The sequence below is a fragment of the Chiloscyllium plagiosum genome, chromosome 24 (genome assembly GCF_004010195.1).
Source record: "Chiloscyllium plagiosum isolate BGI_BamShark_2017 chromosome 24, ASM401019v2, whole genome shotgun sequence".
NCBI lineage: Eukaryota > Metazoa > Chordata > Chondrichthyes > Orectolobiformes > Hemiscylliidae > Chiloscyllium > Chiloscyllium plagiosum.
In genome coordinates, this window is record NC_057733.1 from 45,317,022 (window position 1) to 45,330,653 (window position 13,632).

The 13,632-nt window shown below is 38.8% G+C and overlaps 1 protein-coding gene across 1 annotated transcript in view; it reads left to right on the plus strand.

The window, feature by feature from the left end:
- rptor (regulatory associated protein of MTOR, complex 1) overlaps positions 1–13,632 on the plus strand; it is a 396,655-nt gene that overhangs the window by 337,476 nt on the left and 45,547 nt on the right. The window contains exon 27 of the mRNA XM_043715229.1: positions 863–967. Within this exon, the coding sequence (XP_043571164.1) occupies positions 863–967 (105 nt within the window). The remainder of the gene's footprint in view (positions 1–862; positions 968–13,632) is intronic.

Genomic DNA, 13,632 nt, shown 5'->3' on the forward strand with positions numbered 1-13,632 from the left:
CATTTGAGTATCATTAGAGTAAATAGACAAAATCTTTTCCCTGGATTGGGGGATTCTAAAACTAGAGGGCATAGATTTAGGGTGAGAGGGGTAAGATTTAAAAGGGACCTCAGGGGCAATGTTTTCATGCAGAGGGTGATGTATGTGTGGAATGTGCTACCAGAGGAAGTGGTTGATACAATTACAACATTTAAAAGGCATCTAGATGGGTATATGAATAGAAAGGAATTATTGGAATATGGGCCAATGCTGGCAAATAGGGCTAGATGAATTTAGAGTGTCTGGTTGGCATAGACGAATTGGACCGAAGGGTCTGTATCCATGCTGTACATCTCTATGACTTGTGGTGCGAGAGTATTGCTGGCTGACCTTTTTTTATTGCCTATCCCTAGCTGCCCTTGAACTGAGTGGCTTGCTCAGTTATTTCAGGGTGCAGTTGAGAGACAACCCCATTCCTGTGGATCTGGAGTCGCAAGTAGGCCAGCCCAGGTGAAGATAGTAGATTTTCTTCCCTGAATGACTATAGTGAGACAGATTGCCAGTTGTTTTAAAAAAAATGCTTATGGTCATCGGTAGAATCTTACCTCCTGATCTTTTTTTAATGTAATAAATTCAAATTGCACCATCTGCCGTGGCAGAGTTCCACAGGCCATTAGCTTGGTTTCTGGATTAATAGTTTAGTAACAATGCCACTAATACCATCACCTCCTTTCCAGCACTTATTGCCCATTGCCACATTTTACAGTGTCAGCGAGGCTCCATAATTTTAGCAGAGTGAGAGTCCCTAGGTCCATTCTTGTGGTTTTCTTTTAAAACAGCATTTTCTTCATTATTGATTTAAATTCTTGGTAACATTCTTTAGATGATGGCGCCATCCGGGTTTGGAAGAACTTTGCAGATTTGGAAAAGAATCCAGAGATGGTGACTGCATGGCAAGGGTTATCTGACATGCTGCCGACCACCAGAGGTTAGTTGTACTCTGTATTCACTTCATTTTCTGCCTCAGGCAATGCTTCATGTTACACTGCTCCTTGAGTACTAATTTCAGCATGTAAAGGACCCTTCCCGGTGCTTTGGACGACCAGGAATTGGACATCTTCCTAAATACAATTTTAAAAAGGAACAAAGCTGTATCTTGTAGATTTAAAGCTTTGCACTGATTAAAATGTTCATACCTAGGTGTATTAGAGTTCTAGATTCTTCACCAAATAAAAAACTAAAATATTCTGGGAGGATTTAATTTTCACATGGTGGATAAAAGCAGCCTGCCTTCTTGGGGAAATTCTTTCTGATTGACCGATTGCATTGATGAAGTAAATAAAGTGTAACATTTTATCTACGGGTTCTTGTTTAGAGTTCCCAGAATTTAAGGAAGAAGTGAATGTTCTTTTCTCAATTTCACTTAATGCCGCAGTGTCATTTTCAAAACCATAAAAAAATGCAGTTACATCTTTCTGCTATAGAATTGCTATTTCACATTGTACTTGAAGTGACTGATGGTGTTTTAAATCTTTTAGTAAATCATTCTGAAAGCTGAGTATAAAATGATTTTTGGGGGGTAAACATTAAGTTTTACTGTCCAAAAGGGAAAACAATCGTATCATGTACAAGAATTATTATTTTGCTATATTGCAGTTCATTCCTAGTAGAAACACCAAAACCAGTTCTTGAATTATGCAGTTCAGATTGGAATGTTGCTGCATTTGGTTCTTGTAAATCATTACTATAAGCTGGAGGAGCAGTATTGTACATTTTGATAAGGATTAAAAAGTTACATAATGCAATGGTCAGGATCTGAACTTGAAACAGGAGACACTTGCATTCATATCCAGTGGATAGATACATTTGTTCAATCATCTCAGAGCATTACATAAATCTAATCTCTGCTTTGTGCTGCATTCCTCCGGGAAGGGATGTACGCTGCAGCTTGTGATGAGTACGCCACCTATCTGTAGGTTTGTAAAACATAACCTGCCAGCTCTGTTGTAATAACATCAAAGCGATGGAATTCAATTCCAGTTTGATACTCTTGTATGTATTAGAAGTAGCAGTGTAGGAAGGGAACAGGGAGGTGAAAATTGAAGCAACGATTCGCCATGACTAAGTGTAAAACACATTGTTCCACAAAGCCATCTACCTATTATTGGAGGTCTAATTTTAAAAAGGAACACTGCTTTGTACATATTGGGTAGAAATCAATGTTTCTAATATCTCAGTTGCAATTCATTTTATAGTGTCAGGCTTACAGTGATCTTTTTAGCTTTGAAATTTATATGTAATACTGCCAGATATAGCATGACGTTTCCAGATTCTTGGCTTGTATGTACGTTGTACGTATGCACTGAAATTTACATTAGCTAAGAGGCAGTTATTGTTTCGCAGATTAGTTGTGTGCTTTTGTCATCAAATATCTCTCTGCTAGCTATTATTGGCGAAAATACAAAAGGATGCATGTTTAGTCAATATCGTGTTTTTCCATATCGTTTAATCATATTCTTGTTCACGTTTGCTTTTGTTACCTTTACTGTATTTTTTGCTTTTTTTTTAATAACTTCAACCATTAATAAACTAGGTAACATTGCGGTTTGACATAATCTTGATAGGTTTACAGCTCAGGTTGAGGTTTAGGGTATAGGTTTGCTCGCTGAGCTGTAGGTTTGATAGCCAGAAGTTTCATTACCTGGCTAGGTAACATCATCAGTGGCGACCTCCAAGTGAAGCGAAGCTGTTGTTTCCTGCTTTTTATTTATATGTTTGTCATGGATTGGGTTCCTGGGGTTTGTGGTGATGTCATTTCCTGTTCATTTTCTGAGGGGTTGATAGATGGTATCTAGGTCTGTGTTTGTGTTTATGGTGTTGGGGTTGGAGTGCCGGGCCTCTAGGAATTCTCTGGCATGTCTTTGCTTAGCCTGTCCCAGGATAGATGTGTTGTTCCTGTCGAAATCGTGGGTTTTTCTTTCCACTGTGTGTAGGGCAACGAGGGAGAGAGGGTCGTGTCTTTTTGTGGCTAGCTGGTGTTCGTGTATCTTGCTGGCTAACTTTCTTCCTGTTTGTCCTACGTAGTGTTTGTGGCAGTCCTTGCATGGAATTTTGTAGATAACGTTGGTTTTGTCCATAGGTTGTACTGGGTCTTTTAAGTTTGTTAGTTTTTGTTTGAGAGTGTTGGTGGGTTTGAGTGCTACTAGGATTCTATGGGGTCTTAGTAGTCTGGCTGTCAGAAAACGAACAGGAAATGACATCACCACAAACCCCAGGAACCCAATCCAGGACAAACATATAAATAGAAAGCAGGAGACAACAGCTTCACTTCACTTGGAGGTCGCCACTGATGTTACCTAGCCAGGTAATGAAACGTCTGGATATCAAACCTACAGCTCAGCAAGCAAACCTACACCCTAAATAATCTTGATAACCTCCCTGTTGTGGCTGTTGCTACAAAGATGTTCAATGTTTAATTTTTTAGAGGACCTAAGTTTTGAAGTGTTTTGGAAAAATTGACTTTTTCCTGGAAATACCTGGAGTGGTTTATTTACAAAGGTCACTGAAATGTCACTGTGGACATTGGAGTTATTTTTAAAAGGCTTCATAGAAATCATGTGACTAGTGATAACTGCATATTCTGCTGTGGACACATGCTGATGCTACATGACAAGTAGCTTGGTGGAGAGTGCTTTGGTATCTTGCAACAAGTTGGGGAACAAGAAGCCTATAAGGAAGCACTGCACAATGGCTCTTCCCATTTTCTGAGAAGAGCTGTTTTGTTGTGTTCAAGGTGAAACCTATTTATTCTTCTAAAATTCGCAAGACTTCTCAGTATTGTATTTCCTGAGTCAGCTGTGTCTGCCAAGTCTCCTGAAATAACCATGCTTGGTTACTGTCTTGACCATACGTGTCAGAACATCAGAACAATAAACTTAAAAACTTTTTTTTGCCTTTGAAGAATAACCCATTGACCAAAGGGTTTTATCAGTAAGTTAATGTCTGCAGAAAAATGTTTCTCCTTAGTATGTATATATATGGCTGTACGTGTGTTTTGGATTACACAAAGTTAAATGTACCTATATATTATTAAATGCGTATGCTAACCAGTTATTGCACCTTTGCTTAATAAGTTTTGTTTTGATAACTCAATAATTTTTTATTTATTTTTGTTTAAATTCAGTTCACAGATCTTTTTATCTAAAACCTGAAATAGATAAAGTATTTAATTGATTGTCTGGATAACAGGGAACAGTAATTTTATTTGATGATGTGACCTGTAGTGTGGGGGAATGCTTCAGCACTCTTCCAGCCTTGGTCGTGAGGCTGGCTTCAGCAATTAGAAAATGCCCTAATTTTGAACACAGTGGCTGAAATTATTGGTCCTGGAATTGAACCTGGTTATAATCTATACATTGTCTAAATTCTTCAGAGTTTAGAATTTCCCATTTAACATCATACCCAAATTCTTATTTGTAAGATTTAATTTCTTTAAATAACTTTTACTAACATAGACTTCCTCACATAGACTAATTTATTATTCTATTGTACAGTTTTGTTTTAATTTAATGATCTTCTGTAACTCTGTCATGCACTATGGTAACTTGTTTTATTTGTATTAACATAACAATTTGGTACCTTTTGCCATGATTTGTTCAAAAAACTAATTATCTCTTGTGCTTCCTTGCTTGGAGCTCTTTCATGTGCACATGCTCTCTCTCTATTTCTGCAAATGTTTGCTGATACCCTGAAAACACACTCAGTCCATGTGCAAAACACACATGTACAGTCCCTGCCAGTACTGACAATGATGTCACTCTATTCTGTTCCTTCATATTTATGTGGGTGCTGCAATTTTCATTTACTGGCAAAGCATTTCACAAAGGGATGCACGTGCACTACTTTCTATATGCACAGCGTGAACCTTTCAAGGGTGGCAGGAGCCGGAGACTATCTCCGTTTATTATGATCTTAAGTCCGTTAATTGTGATACTATGTAGCTGTTTCATGGGCATCAAATTTTAAAATGAAATGTTTTAAACAGATCTATAATGGTGAAACCCAGATACAACACTTAATCTAAAAGTATGTAACAATAAAATCACAATATTTTATTAAAGATACCACAAAGCAAAGAGAATTTGTTTCGCTTGCATTTTCTTGAAAAAAAAATTTATTGGATCCAAAGATTATTTTTGCCTTGGTAACTAAAATGTAGCAGTCAAAGTCGGTACTTTCATTCCAGGAGCTCTTACATAGGAAACTGTTGGAATTGTAGTTGCTGATAACTTCTTCTCTTCACCCGTCTACATTCTCATTAGAAATTGAAAGTAAGGACTGCAGCAAATCTCTTGTTCATGAAACATGGACTGGAGGGTTCGAGTTGTCGGGAGGGGCAGGATAGGCTGGGACTTCTTTCTCTGGAGTGTAGGAAGCTGAAGGGTGACCTTATGGAAGTTTATAAAATCATGAGGGGCATAGATAAGGTGAATAGCAAAGGTTTTTTTTTTCTCTAGGGTAAGGGAGTTCAAAACTAGAAGGCATAGTTTAAAGGTAACAGAAGAAAGAGTTAGAAGAGACCAGCGAGGCAACTTTTTCACACAGGGTGGTTTGTATGTGAGATGAAAACTACTAGAGGAAATGTCATATGCAGGTACAGTTTCAACATTTGAAAGACTTTTAGGTACATGAGTAGGAAAGGTTTAGAGGGATATGGGCTATACGCAGGTAAACTGTAGCTCCACCTTCCACACCATAATCCCCTCCAAACTAATCTCAAAACTCCGAGACCTAGGTTTCGGCTCTTGACCTCTACAAATGAATCCTCGGCTTCCTGACCCACAGACCACGATCAGTGAAAATAGGCAACTGCACTTCCTCCATTATAATCCTCAACACTGGAACCACCATCATCTCCAAACCCCCCAACCGATGCATTTTAAGCCCCCGACTCTACACTCATGATGTCTAGCTAAATGCCAAAGCTTGCTGATGACACCACTGTGGTAGGACAGATATCAAACAAGAATGAGTCAGAATGCTGAAAGGAGATAGAAGGCTTAGTGTCATGGTGCACTGATATCAATCACTGATAACAAAACACAAGAACTGATCATTGACTTCAGAAAGAAAAGAGTATGACATGTCTTCATCTACATCAACTGAGCTGAGGTGGAGAAGGTCGAGAGCGTCAGGTTCCTGGGAGTGACGTTATCTGACAATCTGTCCTGGACTTCCCACATAGGTGCAACGGTCAAGAAGGCACAGCAATGCTGCTGCTTCCTCAGGCAGCTTGGGAAATTCAGCATGTCCATAAGGACCTTAACCAACCCTTACAGGTGCACCATAAAAAGCATCCGGATGTGTAACAGCCTCTTATGGCAACTGTTGTGCCCAGGACTGGAAGAAACTATAGAACGTGTGTGCACAGCCCAGACCAGCACGGAAACCAGCCTCACATCTGTGGACTTCCCATTGCCACGGAAAGGCTGCCAACATCATCAATGACCCATCCCACCCTAGTCTTCTACAACATCTTCCGTCCGGCAGAAGATACAAGGATTGAACCCACACACCAACAGATTCAAGAACAGCTGTTTTTCCCTGTCGTTATTAGTCTGCTGAATGGACTCTAACTTCAAATGGTATTGATCTTGCTTTGCACCCATCCTGTGCAGTTGTAACCTGTATGCCTTGCTCTGTCTGTGATCTGTATGTCCTTATTTGCGATGATCTGCCTGTACTGCTCTCAAAACAAAGGTACATGTGACTACAATAAATCAAATCAAATGGGACTAGTTCAGTGTGGGAAACTTGGTCGGTATGAACAAATTGAACTAAAGAGTCTGTTTCCTTTTGTATAACTCTGTGACTGTAGTCTGTAGTCAAAATATACTAAAACTGAAATTGCTGGAGAAATTCAGCTGGTCTGGCAGCATCTGTGGGAAGAAAGTGAAGTTAACATTTTTGAGTCCAGCAGCTCTTAATCAGAACTCAAAACATACTTTTTATTTTAATTTTCTTTATTAGTTGCATGTACTTGTTACTGCAAATGTATTCTTTTTGTGTTTTTAATTACAATGTGAATTTGTTCTCTTGTCAGTGTTGCTAAATGTAAATTTAATTGAAGTCCATAATGTAAAGAGGTCTCCAATCACTGATTTGTATATTAAACATTCAAAATATCCAACAAGAAACCAATCAGTATATCCAACACAGGAGCTAGTCAAATGTAAATAGATAGTTTTACTTTGATCCATTTGGTAAGTATTTCTCTGCTTTCGTCTTTCGTGTGTATTTGTCCAACTCATCTGCACAAGTCCAAACCCTTGACAGACCAGTCTAGAATTGCTCTGTGCTGTAGATACTTAGCTCACCAATGCATACACAACTCAGGCGCTAATTTGCAGAACAGATATCAGTTTAATGTGTAATGTTTTGTATGGATCTGCTGTAACATTTCCATAGCAGCTATGGTTGATTAACATTGAGCAGTAAATGAGAGACTGTGCACTAAAACACAATGGAGAAAAATGGTTAATTGAATATGATCTACAAGCTCATTTACATCATTTAGAGGAGCATGCCTCAGTAGCCATGCTGAAACTGATGGACATTGTCACAGATTCAGACTTTTCTCTCTTGTAAAGTGTTGATGTCTTGGGAATTGTTGTGTGATTAGTTTTTCTCCATGATTGTTTTTTTATGACTTTTCCACAGCTGAAGACAAGCATTACTGCCATCACAGAAGAGCTTCAGAGCTTCTGCTTACCCATTACAAATTGTGTTTGTCATATGCTTGATATGACTCTCTCTTGACAATAACTAATAGACAAATGAATTTGAAAACTCTTTGTTATACTGTTGCATATTTAAGTGATTTCATTTTCCTTTAAACTTTCCTAAGCATGGGAGCAGTAATCCAACACACAAATCAAGATGCTAACCAAAAAATTAGTCTTTTACATTGGAAATTTCACAATGACAAAATAACTGGTTTTTGCCATGGGGATAGTGGCCTATCAATAAAAGAAGAATTCTTATACTGTATTTTTAAAACCGCAAATGTTGCAATTCAATGCCTAATCTTGTAGTAATTGCTAATTTTGTGAATAATGTCAGCTGAACCTTGATGTCTGTTTGTGGCTGCTTTTCACCCCCCAAAGGTTTAACGAATATAGTGGCATGATATAAGCACACTTTAGCTTATTTAAATTATTGCACTTGATCAGTTATTTTGCTTAACTCAAGATTGTTTTGATCTGAAGTCTAACAGAGAAGTGATTGCAGGTCGAGGATAGGGATGCATATTATTTGAACATCTAAGGGGATGAGAGAATACTAACTAATTTTAATTTTTACTGAGTTCATCTTTTTCCAAATGCAAAATCTCCATGTTTTGATATCATATTTTGCTATTGTCATTTTCAGCTTTCGTTCAGTTCCATGTATTTGCAATCCAGGAATGGTTATTAAATTCCCTATCCTCTACCTGCAATTACTTCTCTGTTAGACTTCAGATCAAAACAATCTTGAGTTAATGGTTTTTTTTTCCTCTAGCCCATCCCAATGTGTTTTTTTTTAGATTAGATTAGATTCCCTACAGTATGGAAACAGGCCCTTCAGCCCAACAAGTCCACACCGACCCTCCAAAGAGTAATCTGCCCAGACCTCTGACTAATACACATAACAATGTGGGCAATTTAGTACGGTCAGTTCACCTGACCTGCACATTTTTGGATTGTGGGAGCACCTGGAGGAAACCCACGCAGACACGAGGAGAACGTGCAAACTCCACTCGGACAGTTGCCCGAGGCTGGAATCAAACCCGGGTCCCTGGCAGCAGTGAGGCAGCAGTGCTAACCACTGAGCCACCGTGCCGCACCGTCTTGTTACAGAGTGAGTCTTTTTTTAAAACCAGTTGTTTTGGTTCCAAGATCAACCAGGTTTACGATCATCTGAAGAACGGCCTTATCAGACTGGAAGCGTTAACTCTGTTTATCTCTCTCTCTGCAGATGCTGCCAGACCTGCTGAGTTTCTCCAGCACCTAGTTTTTTTTATCTCAGATCTCCAGCATTTGCAGTATTTAGCTTCCATTTGTTTGCTGTGCTCTGAAGTGGTTTCACTTTGGTAACTTCTTTAATACCAAAAAAGCAATTCCTTTCTTGCCTACAGATGATTAACTCTTCGTCACTATTTCTTTTCTTAATTAACAGCACTGTCAGATTTTAGAATTTTTCTTGTGCATTCCCCCTAAGTTACAAACTGTTATGGTCTGTTATTCTAACCGTTGTTGTTTAAAAAGGTCAATGAAAAGTAGAGATGAGTGTTCCAGGAACAGCTCCAGCAAACTAAAAATAGAGGTACCAACCTTGTAACATTATAACCTCAATGAAGGGGGCGTCCAGAACATCAGTAAAAGACAAGGCTGAAGCATTTGCAACCACCTTCAGTCAGAACTGTTGAGGGCTTGGTCCAATTTTGCCACTTCCTAGCTGGCCAACATGAAAGGTATTAGTCTTCAGCCAATTTGATTTACTTCACAAGAAACCTCAAGAAATGCTGAAGGCACTGGTTTTGCAAAGGATATTGTCCCAGATAGCAGCATTGCAGAATGGTACTTAGATATAGAACTAGCTATGCCCCGAACAAAATGTTTCAAGAGTACTACAGCAGCAGCATCTACACGCTGTGGAAAATTGTCCAGGTATGTCCTGTCAACGAAAAGAACCGGACAAATCCAAGTCAGCCAATGACCACCCCCTTAGTCTGTTCTCGGTCATCAGTGATGGAAGGTGTCTTCATCAATGCTATCAAGCAACACTTGGACACCAATAATTGTTCATCAGGGCTACTCGGCTTCTGGTTTTATTACAGTCTTAATCCAATGTGGACAGAAAGGTTGGATTCAAGAGGTGGTGTGAGAAAGACTGCTTTTGACATGAAAGCAACATTTGATTTTGTGTAGCTCAAGGCGTCCTAACGAGGCTCTCCATTGGTTTCAGTCATTCCTAGCTCAAAGGAAAATGGTTGTGATAGTTGGAGGCCAATCATCTCATGCCCAGAATGTTGCAGCAGGAGTTCAACGACCTGGAACACACACGCTAACAGCAACCTGAGTGTATCTACAGTAGTTCAAGAAGGCAGCTCATTGTTTCCTTCTCGAGGCAACAAATGCTTTAAAAAGCTTCCTCTTTGAGGATTTTGGAACACCTTGCTTATCTCCATCTCCCTTCCTCTTAGAAGGTGCGGCTATTAACATCCCAAATTTAGACTTTCTTTCCTCTAATCTATCTCTCTGTCTACTTATTTTCCAATTATGATCATGTCCAATGTTATGGTCCCTGGCTGTTCACTTGCACTTGTCAATTTAAATAAAATTCAGTAATACAGAGTAAAGGCTACTGAATAGTGCTGGAATCCTATTTCATGTCCAAATACAGTAACCTTTGTTTAAAGTGCAGGAATGAGTTTATTTGCTTTTGAAAATATTGTCGTTTTAAGTGCTGCAAAAATGGATGCTAATTTAATAGGTGGCCTAAAAATAAAACCTGCCCTTTGCTAAGAACTGCACAAGCCTAAAACTGAGGAGCTCGAACTGTTAGTCTGTGTCCAGCTAGCTTATTTGTTCAATTCTGCCAGCTGACAGAGCCTGCAATTGAGCATGTGTAGGAAGTACTCACCTGGTATTGCAGCACAAATCAATCAACTGCTGAAAGTTCCATGCGTTGAATTTAATTCAGTTTAGTGATTGAACTGCTCTTTGGCTCCCTCAGTGACGGGTTACCTTTATGTTTCTTTTTTGATATGGTGCTCCTGTTCTTTCGTATTTCACACATGCGCTATAGTTGTATCAAATTTATTCTGTGACCCAGCATCTTTGCTCCTGCTATTTGCTGCATTTCAGCACTAGGATATTGAAATATACGATGGGGTGGTTTTTAGCTTCTAATTGTCTCCAAATTCCCCATCATCACATTCCGATGGTGCCAGGTCAACAAACAGAAGGAGGAGGGGGTTGGCAGCTAAACCATTGCAGAGAACATTAGCTCTATGCACCACAACTCTTAGAATATTTGGGGGAGAAGGCTTCTGTCTCAGTTAAGAATAATTATATGGAAACAAAGTACAGATGTATTGAAGTTCTATTCAGGTCTTTCTGCACTATGTAACCCATGTGGAAAAATCTAGTCCTCCAACATTGTACTAATTCAATTATTTCCGAAACTGTTTGGTATTTGTTGCTTTTAGTTATAATGTTTTCAAAATTGCAAAATTAGATTGATTCAGAAAATGCTTGTTGTTGCTTTATACACGTGAGGGACGGGGGAAGAATGTGCACTGCAGTGATTTCTGTTGATATGAGCTGGAAGTGGAGAGATCTGGGGAGCAGGACAGAGGAAGAAGCACACCAGCTGGAATCTATCTTTTTCTGTTTTGAAAATTCAAAATTTCATAGAATTCCTCAAACCCCAACAACTTTTTTAAACAACCGTTCTCCATGCTTCTGTTGTTGTGCAATGATAAATTGAACCCAGCACTGTTAGAAATGTCTTCTCTTGGTTGTCCAAGTGCAAATCTGATTGAAAAATGTTTGTTCCATTAAAATACCGCTTCAATGCATGTAAATTTAGTTGTGGTTTTTGCTTTATCATTTGACTTTTTATTTGACTTTTCTTTAATCCAGAAAACTTAGTTATAGTTGTGACACATCACATGTCTTAATATAGGCTTCTGGCAAATGCGTGCAATTAAAATATTGCAGCTTTGTATATTGCTTTTTAGTTGCATTGCTTACAGATGGGATATACTGAATTCAGTTTTCTTCTTGTGAATTCATTTTCAAAACTCTTCCCAATTGCTGCACAACTGTCTGTCCTATCAGTAAATAGAATGATTACTACCCAGCATTAGCTGGCATCAGGTGTTACCCTTTGCGGTATAGAAAACATTTCCTCTGCTGGTCTGTACTTCCAACTGCAAGTGGGAGTATTTGTTTATTGGAGGTGTCTTACAGCTCAAACAATAACAACAAAAAGTAACACATGTTTTAAGGTTAATTGGGTTTTCTCTGAGGCCAGGAATTGAACTACTGTGCTAAAGAGTCGGTGTTCGCTGTTCTGCTGCTTAAGCTAGCAGGCCACTCTCTATGATTTATGTGGGCTGCTCTTCATCCACGCAGAATTGAAATTCATATTCACCTCAGGTAAAAGATTCATAATTTGCTTTTTTAATAATGAGTTTGAAATATTTACACTTTGTCAAGTACTCAGTGTGCCTTGGCAAAAAAATTGATACTCTGGTTATTTATCATTTAATTTTACATTGTGTGTTTTGACTGAACGTGATTTATTTAACAAGAAACAGTAATTAATGTTGTTTCTACTCTACATCTAGATCCTAACTCATTTCATGTTGAATTATTAAGTAAAAATGCCTAGAAATTGTATCCTGTTAACAGGTATTTTGGCCTACCCAGTCTACATTGCATTCACTTCATATGAGCAGATTTTAAGATAGGTTAGAGTCATAGAGAGCTACAGCATGGAAACAGACCCTTCGGTCCAACCCGTCCATGCCGACCAGATATCCCAACCCAATCTAGTCCCACCTACCAGCATCCGGCCCATATCCCTCCAAACCCTTGGGAAGATTTCCAGGATAATATGTGTTGGGTCTTCTTTTAATGGCATATGTTTTAAGTATGTTATTCACTTTACACTTTTGTAAGGAAGGCTTAAATTTAGATTTTTAAAATTTTATTTCTATAATTTTAATAATATCAAAGAACTAAGCAGTGTTGGACAGTTATGCATATTTCCAACAAGCTTGTTGTTAGGAGTGTAATAATTAATTTGGATCTTGTTTCTACATCCACCCTTAATAATGCACTAATGAACCTAATTAACATAATCCATTTAAATGATTCGTACACTATCCTGTCCATGATCTTTATTGCTGTGACTTGGGTTAATTGGAAGCTTATAGCAGGTATGAGTTGTTGTATAAAGGCTAATAAAAATATGTGCATACAGATTAATTCTGGAAGTAAGCGGAGTATTGGTGGGATACAATTTTCAATGATGTAGTATTGAAATTTAGTTAAAACAACTCATACGTCAAATTTGAAATATGTACAAGAATAGTTTGAGAGACAATAAGGATGGTCAGTTAGGAGAGTGCATTTGGTCTTGTCTGTATGAATTTTAGCCAGGTTTTTTTGATCAGACTTATTGCAAAAGTAAAGCCAATGGGATCCAAATCAAAGTGCAAGTTAGATCCAAAATTGGTACCATGGCTGAATACAAAGGGAATTGACAATGAGTTTTGTTGAGACTGGAAGGATGTTTCCAGTGAGATTTCTGCAATGAACCACAGTACAGGGGAACCTCGATTATCCGAACAAGATTGGCGGGCACTATTTTGTTCGGATAATCGACTACTCGGTTAACTGGTTAAATGCCTTTCCTCTGGTGCTCGGAGTTTTTAAAGTCAGCTCCAGTTTAGGAGACTGCAGCAGTTTACAGCGTGCAAGATCCTGCCCCCAACACCGTCCCCGCCCAACACTGCCCCAGCACCGCCCTTGCCGCCAGACCCCATCCAACACCGCCCCCACCCCACCCCCCAGACCTCGCCCCCAACACCACCCCAGA